At 51.4% G+C, this 15,700-nt stretch overlaps 1 protein-coding gene across 6 annotated transcripts; it reads right to left on the minus strand.

The window, feature by feature from the left end:
- Positions 1 to 404: 404 nt before the first annotated feature.
- DDX59 (DEAD-box helicase 59) lies at positions 405 to 14,116 on the minus strand. 6 transcript variants are annotated; one of them, XM_031438315.2, is made up of 8 exons: positions 14,010 to 14,116; positions 11,938 to 12,755; positions 10,661 to 10,828; positions 7,692 to 7,781; positions 6,052 to 6,303; positions 4,840 to 4,992; positions 4,199 to 4,327; positions 405 to 923 (listed from the first exon to the last, which is right to left on the minus strand). In XM_031438315.2, the coding sequence occupies exons 2-8, from the start codon at positions 12,742 to 12,744 to the stop codon at positions 660 to 662; spliced, it is 1,863 nt and encodes a 620-aa protein (XP_031294175.1). In that variant the 5' UTR covers positions 12,745 to 12,755; positions 14,010 to 14,116; the 3' UTR covers positions 405 to 659. The 6 variants fall into 6 exon arrangements, with proteins under 6 accessions (XP_031294175.1, XP_031294173.1, XP_031294174.1 ...); XM_031438313.2 differs by lacking the exon at positions 14,010 to 14,116 and adding an exon at positions 13,550 to 13,796; XM_031438314.2 differs by lacking the exon at positions 14,010 to 14,116 and adding an exon at positions 13,302 to 13,535.
- Between the last annotated feature and the right edge of the window lie 1,584 nt (positions 14,117 to 15,700).

Consider the following 15,700-nt stretch of genomic DNA (forward strand, 5'->3'; position numbering starts at 1 on the left):
AGGTTCTGGGCTTTCTCACTGACGGCTGTCCAGCAGTCGGCTGTGGCTCTGTTGTGTCCGTGGGAGGAGGTGAGCTCGTGGCCCTACTACTCACCCATCTTGACCGGAAATCTCAGCAGCCCATGTTAAACAGGAACTAAATTTATGTTTACCCAGCTGAAAGGAAAACTGAGAAAGAAAAGATTATTTCATGCTTCTTTTAAAAGGAGCACTGACCACGTCTCCCCTTTTTATCATTTGTTTTCTTCCTAACACTCATTGATTCAACAATAACCCAGGTGCCAGCGTGCGTGCAGCACAGTGTGTGTCAAACACAACAAGCACCATCTGAGTCGGACGCCTGGTTGTGCAGGTTTCTCGTTCTGACAGTAGCTACAAGGGATATATACTGAAAAAAAAAAGAATTTTTCCAGAGAGAATAATTTTTAATTTTATTTAGTAATTCACTTTCTGACGCTGTTCGCTGTTTTTAATTTCTGAAAATTAAACAGGAAAATAAATACAACATTTCCGTATAAGTTGACAGTCTATTAAAATTTTTAAATCATGTTAATTTTTTGCTTCCTGTACATGTCTCATTTATTGAAACCAAACGGCAATACTGCACAGACATTTCACTGACAAGACACAATAAAAACTATTCAAAGTGGGACAACAAATCATCTTTGAGAATTACTCTTATCATGTTTTCTAATAATGTCCATGAGATTAGCTCCTGTGACCAGATCACTCTGAGTTCGTCTGTCTCTCTGCTGTTCCTTCCTCTTCTGCTCGTGAAGGTAAGGCGAATTCAGCAGCTGTGGGGGGAGCAGGGAGCCCGTGGGCCCCACGCGCTTCGCAACGTCCCAGAAGAGCCTTTTCGAGCTGTTGTTGATGAAAGTAATGGCTGTTCCGTTCTGACCTAATCTCCCCACTCTTCCAATCTGAAATGAAATGCAAAGGACATTTTCAAAACGACCAAGATTACAAAATCTTAACGTCTCTCAAAAGAAAATGAAGATGGGTATGTAAAGAGGCTTCGCTAAGATTAACATTCCCTCAGGAGCACTTTCTGTGCTGTGCATCTCAGCATGTCTGTGCGACCAACGTTGTGGGCGGCCGCGGGGATTCGTTTAGGGAGACAGCCCAAAAAGCACATAAGAAAATGACCACATACAACAGAAGTGAGTATTGTTTGTGAAGCTTGCGTTTCAGTCCTGTGTGTGTGTGTGTGTGTGTGTGTGTGTGTGTGTGAGTGTAGGGGGGTAATGACGCAAAGGTGCTTCTTAGTCTACACTCGGATTATTTAAATAAATAGTAAATAGATGGCTCCTGCCAATATACAGAACATCTTTAACGTTGTAAAAGAAGAAACCGCTAACAAAGTGGAGGGCGGCCTGCAGGGAGCCATACTGGGCAGAAGCAAGAGAGGAAATGCTGTTTTTCCGTATCAGCTTTTACTGCCACCTGATTTATTTAGCCATGTTACTGAGTTGTTCCAATAAAACTAAAAATAAATATAAAAAACAGCTGCAGCACACAGACTGGGAGAAAAGATTTGCAAATCATGTATCTGACAAGGGTCACCTAGAATCCATAAAGACCTTTCACAACTCAAAACGACAACCCAGTTTAAAAACGGGTAAAGGATTTAAGCAGACATTTCTCCAAAGACACACAAACGGCCCACGAGCACTTGAGATGAGGCCCCACGTCACTGCTCACCGGGGAAACGCAGACCAGAAGCACCCCATAACCCCCAGCTCAGCCAGACTGAGAACGACGGATAACGTAACTGCTGAAGAGGACGTGGAGAAGCCAGAACCTCACAGTCTGCAGGTGGGGATGTAAAACGAGAAGCCAAATCTGAAAACAGTCTGGTGGTTCCTCAAAATGTTCAACATGGAGCCACTGTGTGAGCTGGCAACTCCACTCCTAGGCGTCTGCCGACAGCAGTGAAAACACGTGTCCACGTGAAGGCCTGTCCCTGAATGTTCACAGCAGCATGACTGTAGCAGCCGAAGACTGGGGACAACCTAGACGTCCAGGAACGAGGGAATGGACACACAAACACAGTATGGCCTCACAACGGGCTGTTACTCGGCAATAAAATGCTGCAGCAGGGGTGAGCCTGGCAAACGGTACGCTCAGTGGAAGCAGATCGTCACCAAAGAGCACACACTGTGCGGCCGCATTCCCTTGAAAGCCCAGCAGAGAGAACTCCAGGGACAGAAAGTGGGGCAGTGGCTGCCTAAGGCTGAGGGCGTGTGTGTGCGACGGGAAACGGCCTGGGGTTTCTTCCTGGGGAGACGAAAATTTTATAAAACTGACTGAATGGTTGTACCACCCTACAAATACACTAAAAACCAGTCAACTGCACACTTTAAACCGGTGAACTGTAAGCACGTGCACGGTACCTGTGGAGACATAACTGACGCTCGACATTTCATACTGAGATACAAAGCTGCGGAAAAACCACCGCGGTAGTCTCCAAATTCGGAAAGACTTCTCAGCTAGTGTCAACAATATAAAATCATGTCCCCAGCAGCGTGCCAGCCCTAAAATCAAAGAGCAGACTCGTGGGAACACGTACTATAATTTTAGATACCCATGCCATCTGGCCCAGCGGCTTCCCCACCAGGAACCTCCCACAGACACGCCTGCAGGAGAGGCGCCGGGGCCGCGTGCGTGCGTGTCACCGCAGCGCTGTGCGGTAGCAATACGGCGGGAACATGACTGTCTGGCAGTAAAGGATTTGTTACATAAATCAAGCGCATCCACACAACACACAGCATGGAGCCACCGTAACAGAACAAGCCGGATCCAACAATGAAGACACAAGAGCTCAGAACCAGCCTGGCCCAGACTCAACTCATGTTAGCACTGATTAAGTGGTACCTGGTGTGTGCGCTGAGGAGGAAAGACGTCTCAGAGACACAGGCCCAGAACTGTGGGTGTAACGTGGTCCCATTTACGTGGGAAGTGCGACAGGGTGTGCACGTCACCTGGGTGTCTGTGCACACACACGTGCACTTATGGCTCCTGCTGTTACCTGTGGGGGCCACTCGCAGGCAGGAGGGCTGTCATGCAAAGACTGACTCCGTTTTGTGTCTTTTGTTATTGGCATGACTTGTCACTATGTGTGTGTACTTCAATTATTAAAACAAAAAACACCCAAAGACAGAACTAGAAGAGCAGAAGGCCGGGGCCACTCTGAGCAGAGGCAAGAAGCCCTACACGTGCCGACACCCCCCAGGCCACTGTGCGTCACAGCACGGGCCTGTGGGTCACCGCCCAGCCCAGGGCCGACCCTGTGACAGCAAGAAACGGCCAAGTGACTATAACCAGGACGCTCAAAGGTGTAAAGATGCTTCTTAAGTATTTTAGAAAGACTTCCATCCAGAATTATTACATTGAAGGTTCGCAAGAAAATCAGCTTCGGTTACTGGAACAATCAAGTCCTGTGGAATACTCAAATCTCCGACGCACAGGTAAGTGAGAAGAAGAAAAGAGAGAGGGCCGCCTGCTAGAGTAAGTCTCAGTAAAACAAAGCCACAGTGCAGCCAGGTGCCAGCAGCATTTCAGGGGTGATCCCAGGAGACGGGACACCCAGAGTGGCTGTAAGGACCTCAGAGGAGGCTTCACTTCAAGCGTCCGTAAGCGGTGCCGGAGGAGGAGCCGGGCGGCCGGCGGTCAGTGAGATGACGCGGCTCAAGGGCGGGCTCTGTCCTGCCAGGAAGCGGAGCCACTGTGATCTCCGGCAGCACGGGAAGCGGACAGAACTTTACAAGGTAAAATACGGGGCACGAGTCGACTCCTAAGACACAGCTACTTCAACCGAGCGGTTTTCCTTTGGCCAGAGGCCGCGGCTTAGAAGTCTTTTTAACAAAGCCCTCTTCTTTTGACTACAAAAGCCATTTGATACGCTCATTAAGGAAAACAGAAAATATAAAGAAAATAAAACTAAGCCAAAAACGAACTACTTACATTTTTAAAAACATTTTAGGCTATTATTTCCAACTAATTTGTAATGCAGTCCGGGCATCCATACAGTTTTGAAAAATGTAATTTAGTTTATATATGTATAGATTTTAGAAGCAAAAATATATAAACTTCTACGTCCTGCCTTTTTTTTTTTTTTCAACTTACCATTCCACGGACAATGCCTGACCCCAAAACACTCATAAGCAAAACAGCGGAAACGAATAAACTCCGTTACCTGGTGCACATACTCATCCATACTCGACGGCATGTCGAAGTTGACGACCAGCTTGACGCTGACCAGGTCCAGGCCTCTTCCCAGGACCCCCGTGCTCACTACAACTTCATAGTCTCCTTCAAGTAGCCCCTTTCCAAAACAGCAACAAATTCATTACTCAGGATTTCTCTTACACAGTTTTACGTAACTAGATTATCCTTTCCTTCCCCACACCTTCCTCAGTCCTGCTGTTGCACCTTCTCTGCAGGAAGTGGAGGTCTCAGTACACCTGAGAAACGCATGGCACTTAAATTCCTTCTGACTTCACCCCCTCGCCCCCGCCAAGAATGTTTGCTATTAATTTATTAACCTTTTCCAAAGGTGAGCTACTGCTCTGCCCCAGCCCAGAGTGACCTAATTCCAGAAACGACGGCTTGGGAATCACTCATCAATGTAGTGGATGACCCCTAGGAGCACCGTTCTTGCCCCCAAAACACAGCAGCCTGAGCAGGAGGAGCGAGAGACCGCAGTCACTGCTCTCCTGGCGTCCTCGTGGCCACTGAGAAGGGTCTGCCTTAAAACAGCTGGTAACACAGTGATTCCTGAAAACGAGGCAAAACAGGTTCACAGCAAAGAGAAGCGAGCAGAATGCCGCGTCAGACCTTCAGCACGTGTCTCCTTTCTGTCTGTGACTTCTCCGAGTGCACAGACGTGCTTCTTAGGCCTGTGATTTTCTCAACTGCCTCGCTCAGCAGATCTGCTCCCAGCTTGCAGTCCACAAACACCAGCACTGGAGGCTTGAAGAGCTTCTTATCCTGAAAAATTAAAAACATGTATTTGAAACAATTCACACAATGTGATTTATAATGGGATGTTTTTCTGGAAGCATTGGTATAAGCCACTTACCAAGAGGTTTATCAATAGTGTTAAGAAGGGAAAAAGGCAGCTTCTGTTAAAATGCGCACACAGTGTGGAGGTGCCAAGAAGGCGGAGGACAGTCTCACAGCTCCCCTCCTCCCACAAACACACCGAGAATTACACCCACAAACCCACGGGCCCGCACGAAGCCCACTGAGCGCTGGCAGACGGTCTCTCACTTCGAAATACAGGAGGATTCTCGCAAAATCCAATGAACAACAAGTTTATACAGCACAGCACAGGGAACTACATCCAGTATCTCATAGTAACTTATGGTGAAAAAGAAAATGAAAACAAATACATGTATGTTGTGAATGACTGAAGCACTGTGTGTACACCAGAAACCGACACATTGTAAACTTCAATAAAAATACACACCAAGAAAAAAAATATGCACAGAGAGAAGCCAAACGCTGGACAGCCCCCCATGTTTCTCCACCACGTCATTAATCTTGCAAAAACAATTCTAAAACTTCAAGTGCAATTTATAATTTCTAATACTGTTCAAAAGTCAATACAAACTATATTTAACTTAATACTGTATTTTTAAGTAACTTTGCATGTACATACTATTGACTTGAAAATTTTCTGCTTAAGCCAATTGGTGTTAAAAAAACCCTATTTCTCAAGGACAGAAGGCACAGCCAGCAAGGAATTTGTCTTTACCTTATCCATAAAGCTACTAAAAACTTCTGAAACAAAAAAATTCTTCAGCAATAATCTTAATATTTAAATGCCTTTCTATAATTAGGAAAAGGAAAACAACCCTGCGTCTACACCGCGTTTTCACAAATAAGAATTTGTTTGGACCCTAGAGAATTCTGAAGTAAGGAAAGCAGTTTGCTATCAAATACCGACACCAGCTCCCCCGAAGCTGCAGCTAACAGACACTCTCTCAAGCACGAGGGACCTGCAAACCTGATCGACAGAGCAGGGCTGGCCACGCCACCACTCACGTTTAAGATTTCGAATAGTTTCTTCTTTTTGGCGGGGTCTTCCACCCACAGAACAATCTGGCGCACGCTGGCGCAGGGCAGGTTCTTCTCCCCAGCGACAATTCTCACGGGGTCATGCAGAAGCTGGCCGGCCAGCTGCTCGATGCTGGCGGGAATCGTAGCCGACACCAGGACGGTCTGACAGTCATGAGGAACATTTTCCAAGATGTCAAACACTTGCTGCTGGAAGCCCATCTTTAACATAGTATCGGCCTGAAATAAAACCATTTTCAAGTTAGTCCCACTAGTCGTGAAGACCCAGAGCCACCCAAGAAAAGGCTGATACAGTTAAGAACATAAAATAATCAGGCGACGGGAGGGCACAGCTCAGTGGTGGAGCGCTTGCTTAGCACACACCAGGTCCTGGGTTCAGGCCCCAGCACCTCTGTTACAAAATACTAAATAAATTAACCTGATTACCTCACCCCAACAATAACAAAAAAACCCGTAAAAAATCAAAAACCCTTTACACAGAAAAACATACCACAACATCAAAAGACAAAAGATTAACTGGTAAAATATGTATCTCTACAAATTAACACATGAAAATACTGCAAAGAGAGGCGTGTGTGAGCCGAGTCTGTCCAAGGGCCATCCACAGGCTCCTGAGAAGGGAGACCTCGAGGACACGGGCTTGTCGACAAAGGGAAGCCCCGTCACATGGTCAGGGGTGCAGTGATGATAACCTGGGGTGAGCGGGTCCACTGACGGCCAGGCCAGGAAAACACAGACTTAGCAGCACTATTTAAAGGACTGAGTAATATTATTCTACATTTATATGGGACTTTGCAGTCTGAGACGTCTTCACAGTCATGACTTCATCCTTGCCACGAAATGACCGGCCCAAGGTCTCACAGCAGGTGAGGTAGAGGCTCAAAGCCCCCTCTTGGGGGTCTTCCTCCGCACCCTCTGGCGTCCCGCTGCGACTTACTGGGGTCATGGAAGGAGGCCTGGCTGCCATCAGCGGTCAGCACCGGGCGCCCAGGTTCCTGGGTGCTGGGTAACGCCAGGCGTCTGCCACACCACTGCCAGCAGGTCGCGTGTACAGGCAGGACGGCCGACACGTGGCTGTGTGTCCTCATGCTCGTCCACGGGGTGGAGTGTCATCAGATAATAACACATGCACTTCCTATCAAGCATGCCCAAAGTATAAAAATGCCTGCTTGCTCTATGTGACACAGAAAAGTCACAACCACAGACACCGGTGTCCATACAGAAAAACAAGTCGTTAGGCTACACATCGTTAACTACTCCCCAAATTCCTGCTCACAGCCATCTGCCACCGATGCTTTTTTTTTTGCAGACAAATGACAGGCAGCTTGTTTGAAAAACTTATCACTGAGAATACAGTACACCTGCTGAATTTACGTTTTCCATCAATTAGTAAAAGACAGCCCCGCTGTAAGTTAAGTGCACTGTACCTGGGTTCTGCTGTGCTGTTACACTGGAACCAGCTTAAGAACCACCACTGCCAATTAAAAAAAAATCCCTACATTGTTTTCCTTTTGGGGAGAAAATGCCTGAATACACAATGCAATTATATAACTATGAACGCTTTTCCTAAATTACATAAAATTACGTTTTTAAACACCACTACTTACTTCATCTACCACGACGATCTTCACACTGCCAAGTTCCACAGAGCTCTGCTTTATTATATCCAGAAGTCGCCCGGGAGTTGCTATGATAACCTGAATAAAAGAGAAAAAGCAAATTAGAAAATTAGATAGTGTTCATTCCTTCATTCACTTCTTCATTCTGTGCTTACTGAGAGGCTGCTATTTGCCAGACACCGTGTTAAGTACTTGGACTCAGTGATGAGTAAGTCAGGCTTTGTCTCTGCTCTCATGAAAGTCATGACACAAGGAAGAAGCACAACAATGCGAGCCCAGGGACCAGGACGGGGGGTCTGCCCAGTCCTGCCAAGACATAAGCTAACACCCAAAGGAGCAGTGGGAGCGAGCAAGACTGGGGTCCCGGGAGGGGAGGGCACCCGGGAAAGGTGAGGAGGGGCGGTGAGGCTGGGAGGCCGGGAGGCTGACGTGGGGGGCGGGGCGCAGGGAGTAAGGCAGGCTGAGGCCTGGGGACGAGGCTGGGGCCAGACCAGGAGGGCCTTCTGAGCATGCTGACCACTATCTGGCTCCGTGAACAAGTGCAAATTCCTCAGCCTCTCTCCGTCTGCTGTTTCATTTTTAAATTAAGAGCCTGGGCACAATGAATTCTAAGGCTGATTAAGGCTCTTAACAATTTTCTAATATAGTCATCGTGGTTAAAAGTAGGGGCTTTCGAGTCCAACGAACTTCAGCAGGGATGTTGGCGCCCGCATTTAATAACAGTGTCTGTTCTGTCCTCACAAAGTGGAAGGATCGTAACAGCGATGAGGCTAAGCGAGGCCGTGCTTGGGGTGACCTGGCAGAGTTACAAACCATCTAACGCGTTCAGCTGCACCCCCTTTCCAGGCACACACCAGCGTGATGGTGAGATGGCTGCGGTGATGACACGTCCGGGCTAGGGGTCTGTCCCCAGGACCTCAGACACCCACAAACAGTACGTCAACTTCCATGACTGAGTTGAGTTCCTCCTTCTCTTCCATTTTCCCCTCTGATGGCCTGGAAGCTATAAACTAATTTTTTCATTCTTTCAGTGCTTTCTCTTGAATTTCAACAAAAATATAACTTAATATAAAGCTAGTGGACACTTTTCCCTTGTTCTTAACCATCGAGGGCAACGCTGTAAGGCGACCCCACCTCTCCCACACTCCCGTGCTCCTGCTGGCTGGTATCTACCGTGTTCCTGTCACATCGTTCGCTCAGGCCACCCCTGTCTGGCTGTGCCCCGTGCCCCATGCCCCATGTTGTCCTGGTGCACAGCTTCCTCCCACCCCCACCTTCCCCTTTAGAATCTTCTTTATCTGCAGAACAGCCCTGCTCTGGAAGTTCCTTTAGATGGTCCACTGGCAATAAACTCTCAGTTTTGATCATCTGAGTGGGTCTTTGTTTTGCCCTCACTCTTGAAAGACAGCTCTGCTGAGCAGGCAGACGGTTGTTACTTTTTCCCCCAGAGGGTGGGTGTCTGTGAGGCCGGGCACCCGGAGGGGATTCAAAGCAGGGCGGTGGGGGTTGGCAGGTGCGCAGGGTGGGGTCCAGGGAGGAAGGCCTCGCCGCGGGGGAGGGACAGTGGTGGCACCCAGGGGGGCTGGGCAAATAAACAGCTACGTACAGGACAATGGGCGGCAGGCTGCTCACTGCCAGGGCTAGAACAGAAAGCCGGACATGAATCTGGGGACGAATCAGAACCGGAGGATCAGCGTGAACACGCAGACTCGGACAAACGCAGACACAGAGATACACCCGCTTAGGCGCCTGCCTCTCTTCACTGAGGCCCTGGAAGCAGTCACAGCTCAGCAGCAACGAGCCCAGGGAGACACCGGGTCTCGGTTCTGAATGCTGCTCTGGACAGACAGCACCGGCCTGGCTCTGGGAGGAAGAGCCCCGGCCTGAGGCGGGGAAAGGGCGAGGTAAACGCCGGACCTCCCTTAGCAGGGAAGTAAGAGGTGCTGGAAGGACAGGGCTAGGACAAAAGGACACAGAAACGGACCTGAAGGTACTTCCGCTGGTCAGATTACGACCCTTTAAATACAACAGGGAGCCATGTGTCTGTGCTGATGCAGACACTAGGGAGGAAGTCTGGTGACGCTCGGTAAAGTCACAACCTGAAGTACTCCCCCCAAAATGCCTGTCCAATACAAAGGGCAAAAATAACTTTTACAGTTACTCAACAGTAAAAGGCCAAACTGAAACGAGTGCCACGTGAAAGGATGTAGTGGAAAGAACAAAGTGGCCCCCCCTGACGTTCCCGTCAGAGATGGGAATCCGATCCGCTGAGGGATGTCCCTCAGTAAGTGGCTTATAGTCCTCAAAAGGGCAAAGACCAAGAGAAAAAAGGAAAGATCATTTGAAGACAAGAGGGACAGGGCAGCTACACTCAATAAATGGCTCTGAACTCTAGTCTGGTGCCAGGAAAGACACTGGGGGGACAATGAGCAAGACCTGAGGGGTCCAAAGCAGTGACGGTGACGCCAGCGTCGGGAACTGGACTGTGATCATGAAGGGTAACGTCCTGCTTTGTGGGAATCACACGCTGAAGTGTATCAGCCGTGGTTCTCAGACATGGCCCAGAAAAGGGGCTACGCCAACCCGCCTCCGGGAACAGCCGGTGGGTGTTCCCGCAGCCTCTGGCGAACAGGAGGCACTCCATAAAGCGCGCTCCTTTCCTCCCAGAGGAAACAAACTTCAAGAATCTTAGGGTGGGGGCACGGTACAGTGCAGTGGTAGAGTGCATGCTCAGCACACACAAGGTCCTTGGTTCAATCCCCAGTACCTCCTCTAAAAATAAATAAGTAAACCTAACTACCACCCCCGACAAAAATAAAATAAATTAAATTTTAAAAAATTTTTAAAAAAAGAATCTAAAGGCTATCTAAAATCACACTCCGATTCCTCAAGGGAAAGCCTTAGCTCCTACGTTGCTCGCGACACCCTTCAGGGACATTCCGTCAAAGGGAGCCCACCTGGACGCGCTGGCGCAGGCGATGGCACTGAGGCGGGGCAGGCAAGCCCCCCACGAGCAGCACGGTCCTCATGCCCGGCAGCCCGCGCATCAGCTCCTTGGCCTGGCGCTCGATCTGGATGGCGAGCTCCCTCGTGGGGGTGAGGACCAGCGCGGACGGGGCCTGGCTCTGCAAAGACAAGAGAACACCGCCACCAGTGCAGGCGGCAGTGGACCAACCTCCGAGCCGCTCCAGGAGCCCTTCCCTCTCAAAGCGGTCCCACCAGCCCTCCTGCCCTCTGCTCGCTACAGTTCTTCTCCAGAAACATCCGAGTTGCACCCTGCTCTTAAATAACGCAGATACACGGTGAAAGATCAAAACTGGGCCAGGGAGAGGCGTCTGCAACGACCAGGGAGGGAAAGCCGAGGTCTGGCTTCACGTCAGCTAGACTCTGTGACTTCGAGCCACCCTCCTGGGAAGAGAAACGCCCGTGGCCACGGAAACCTGGCTGAAACCTGAATTCTGCCTGCAATTTCCCCCACGCGTTCTTGTAGCCACTCATTTCTTGCTCCAAAGACCTCACGTGCATAAACGCTCTGTTTCCTGTCCTGTGAGGTTCCGGGCTTCCATCAAGTTTCACCTCCAACATCTAGTGTTTTCTTTTTTAAAAAATCATGTTATTTTCTGCTACTCTCCAGTTTTCTAAAACTTGCTCCTTTCTCTCTTCTCCTTTGCCTACATTTCTCACTCCTTCCTCACACACTCACTAATCCTTGGCAAGCAACTGCTCAGGATGTCCTCTAAGCTAATTACGTGTGGGAGCGCTTTATACACCTTAAACCAGCAAGTAAGGCAAGGCAGCATCAATTTAGGATGAACTACTGATCACGTTTAGTGGTTTATTTTCAAACTCCACAATAGTGTTCCAACTTCAGTATCAGGTTTTTCAAAACACAAATGCAAAGGAGGCTAAACTGACACAAAAACCACAGCTCATCTGGTCAGTGGGATCCCCCCAAAGCCAAAGCCTGCTCTTTGAATAGAAGATGTATTAAAAAGAAAAATATTTTCTAAAGAAAGCTGTCTTTTAGCCGTCAATGAAGACATTAGTTCAATACAATAAAAAATCCTCTAAAATCATGTTTTTTCGTACAAACTACCACAGAAGCAAAATCACTAGCAGCACTAGTGACCAAAGGCCCAAGTATGCAGCTTCAGGTTGCAATTCGGACATGGTGAGGATGACGCGGGAAATACATCACTGCTTCCCCAGCATGGCACACGGAGCTCTGACTCACCTGGAATAGAGCTCGGAGGATCACAGGAAGAAGGAAGGCAGCCGTCTTCCCGGAGCCGGTGTCGGCGCTGGCCAGGATATCTCGGCCCAGAAGTCCCACGGGAATCATCTGCATCTGGATGGGCGTCGGGACCTCGTAGCCTGAGGCCTTCAAGTTGTGGTTCAAGGCCTCGGGGAAGCCGCAATGCTCGAAGTCAACCACGGGCCTGGCGACGCCTTGCCCTTGAACTACGATTCCCAGCTGCCCTCGAAGGTTTTCAATCTGGTCCTCCCGGAGACTGGAGATGAAGGCGTGCTCGGTGTAGACGAAAGCGGCCGGACACGGAGCCGCCGGCTCAGAACCCGCTTCCTGCGGACCGCTGGGCTCCGCCTGCCCTGCCCGCCCCTCAACCTGCAGCAGGTGCCTGGCCTTACACTCCAGGCTACACACGTCCTCGTCTGTCGTGTCGCAGACGTACTCTCCGAACCGGCCGCACACGACGCACACCGGCTCCCCCGGCTGCGCCCAGCGCTGGGTTTTGGAGAAGGACTTCACGGGCTCCTCGGGGAGATCGCTGTCCCTCACACCCCGCTCAGGTCCCGCCAAAGCCACGTCGGCCGCCAGGCCCGCGGGGCCCGGGAGAGGGCCCGGCTCTGGGCCCTGAGAGGCTAGCGGTGCGGCCCCTTCGGTGCCTGGGGCGTCGGCCGGACCGTCTCCGCCTGCATCCAGTCCAGCGGCTTCGGCTTCGGCTTTAATTTTCTTGGCTGCGCAACTTCTGCCGTCATCATTAGCGCTCCTCCTGACTTTCAGGGATCTTGGAACAAACATCCTTCAACACTCTGCGGAGGAAATTATATATGAGATTTATTTTACCCTCCACAGAGTTCACGAATAAAGTACCCTGGGGGTGCCGTGGAGTCGGGTGACCTGGGCTTTGCCTCAAAGGCACAGAGAAAGCAGCGCTCACTCACCCACCACCTCCCTCGGGAAAGGAGGCCTCTTCCTCATGGGCACGACTATGGGACACTGCACCCGCCTGCACACGGCTCACCTCTGCTTGTTGAGGCTGACTGCGCTCTGGAATACCAGACATCGCCCAAACTCTGCGTAAACCCTTCTCGTACATGTTCACAAATCAATCAATCAATCACAATCAAACAGTAACACCTACAGGTGGTGACTGCGCTGCTGGCACCGACTGAACACCTCGCAGGGGAACTCGCATGCACCAGCCTGCACAGGCTGTCAGCCTCCCCCCTCAGACACACACACAGCTGCACAGACACAGACGCACACAGATACCCAGACACACAGACATACGCGCGCGGTCCGCTTATGTTACTGGGCGTCACACGGCGGACTCAGTTCTGGGGAGGACTCTGCACCTGGAGGCCAAGTGACTGGACGGAACTGGCGCCCCAGCTCCAGGGCGGCCTCGCAGCCACAGCTCTTTCCATTCACACCGAAAACAGGCTTCCGTAAACGATGGTAATTGGGAAACAGGCCTTAAACCTAATTTGAGGCCTGCCAAATACACTAATAAACATTACTCTCAAAAAAATTTCTTAGGATATATCGTCAGAGTCCGTTTTTCAGAAAAAAATCCAAAAAAAATGTGAGGGTGTAGAGTCACCTCCTTAGGTCTCCGGAAAGGTCAGGGGCGGGGTGGGGGAGGGGCGGCAGCACGCGAGTCGCACAGCTCGGGACACGGGTCCTTACGGCGGAACCGGGGCGGCACGGGGCGGGGAGGGGCGGGCTCGGCTCAGGTTCCCGCCGGTGCCCCCTCCTGCCCTTCCCCCCGACGTCACCGCTGGGCATTGCCCTGCTTCCCCCCACGTCAACCCCGGGGGTCGCCGCGCTCCTCCCGACACCACCCCTGGGCGTCGCCGCCCGGCTCCGCACGCAGCGGCGCGTGACGTCACGGCGCTGCCAGGCGGTGGGCAGGGCGGGCTGGCCCGGAGGCCGGAGGGGACGCCCGCGAGGGGCGGGTTTGCCCAGGGCCCGTGCCGCCACCGCGGCCAGGCGGCCGGGTCCCTCGCGAGAGGAGCAGGACGCAAGGCAGGCCCGAGCCGCGGGGCCGGGTGCACGCTCACCCGCGCAGATGGCGGCCGCTTCCGCTCCGGCTCAGGGCCGGCCCACCCTTCAGGCACTTCCGGCCGATACGCCCGGGCCGCGCGGCCGCCCTGCAGCTTGGGGGCGGTGCGGAGCGCAGAATCCACTTCTCCGGGTTTTGGGAAGGGCCGCAGCGCGCGGAGAGGCGGGCCACCGCGGGGGCGGGGCTCCCCTGCAGGACTACGTCATCGAGCGGGCGGGGCGGAAGGGGGAGAGGCGAGGGTGGCGCGGGACCTGCGGGCTGGGGAGCGGGGAGCCGGGCGGGGCGGGGCGCGGAGAGCGGAGGCCGGCCCGAAACCCTGATGTACGCACACCTGGCGGGAGTCAGTGTGGCATCAGCGGGGCAGGTTTCCTGTGCGTGCTCGGCGCCCCGGTGCTTCCGCCGCTCGGCACCCCGGCGCCGAGAGGAAAGGCCGGCGATCCCGTCCTGGGCCCCCGGGGGTCCGGGCCCCGGGCCGCTGGTAGTGGGGACGCGATGGGGAGAAGGTGCAGGAGCGGAAGCGGGGACCGGCGCTGGATGACTTACACGCTGTCAATGTGATGCTCGATGCGTACGAAGTGACGTGCTGGACAGATACGCACCTGTGAAAGCAGGCTGATAAACCGCGGTCCGTGACTCCGCGACACGATCGGCGCGGAGCGTGGGCTGACGCACCTCCCGTTCTGCCCCTGCTCCTTCCCTCAGCTACCGATGACCTGAGCTGTGTCTCCCCGCCGGTTTAGTCTTTTCATCATCGTTGGATGCATTCCTAAGCGATATATAGTGTCTTTTTTGAGCTTTGTGAAAATAACATACATATCTAGCCTTGTGGGATTTGCTTTATATTCAACATGTTTTCTTGATTCATTCAAGTTGCTAAGTGCAAGCAAGCAGTAGAACATTTATTTCCACCACTGTAACATAGTGTCTGTAAATTAGTTTGTGTATAGCTGTTCATTCATTTTTCTGCGGACACTTGAGTTGTCACCAGTAGTATTGGAGGCTAATGGAATTTGAGTTTCAGGGCCCCTTACGCCCGTGGGTCTCCTCTATCCTGAAAGAGGAGGCTGGTAACGTGTGCATACGGTCATATGATTTTGTAAAATCTATGGAAGAAAGGCATTTAAACCTAAATGGGTTTAGGACCAGTTTCTCCACATCCTGCGTGCCCTCCTCCAGCACCTCTCAGGTGGGCTGATGGGTGGCTGCAGGCATTTGGGGATGGAGCGAAGGCGGGCTGAGTTGGAGGTACGTTCATTTTCACTTCGGTGGGATGTACGCATGAGGGTTGCAGTCTTTACTGCCAGGCTCTTGCTTTTCGTCCCAGAGTAGGAAGACGCTGGAACAGACGTGTGTTCTCCAGCACCCAGCACCGGAGGTATGTGCGTGTTGGGGGCGAAACAGAGTGAAAGAAAGGAGCTGGAAGCGAGTCTGTAAAAACCCACGAGATGTGCAAATTGTATCAGGGGACCCAGTTCTGACCAGTGCATAGTCAGATGGAGCTTCTCTAATTAGGGATGTAGTCATTCTTAGATGATTATAAATGCACTTTACATTTTTTCTTCATTGATGAGAATCACACAAAGTAAAATTTATCAGACTTCCTGAGTTTGTAGGTCACAAACCTATAACAGAACTACAGTGAGTCTGCCTGGATGTGAAAACATGTTTTTTACATCCCAAATATTAAAA

Source organism: Camelus dromedarius, chromosome 21 (assembly GCF_036321535.1).
Source record: "Camelus dromedarius isolate mCamDro1 chromosome 21, mCamDro1.pat, whole genome shotgun sequence".
NCBI classification, from domain to species: Eukaryota; Metazoa; Chordata; class Mammalia; order Artiodactyla; family Camelidae; genus Camelus; species Camelus dromedarius.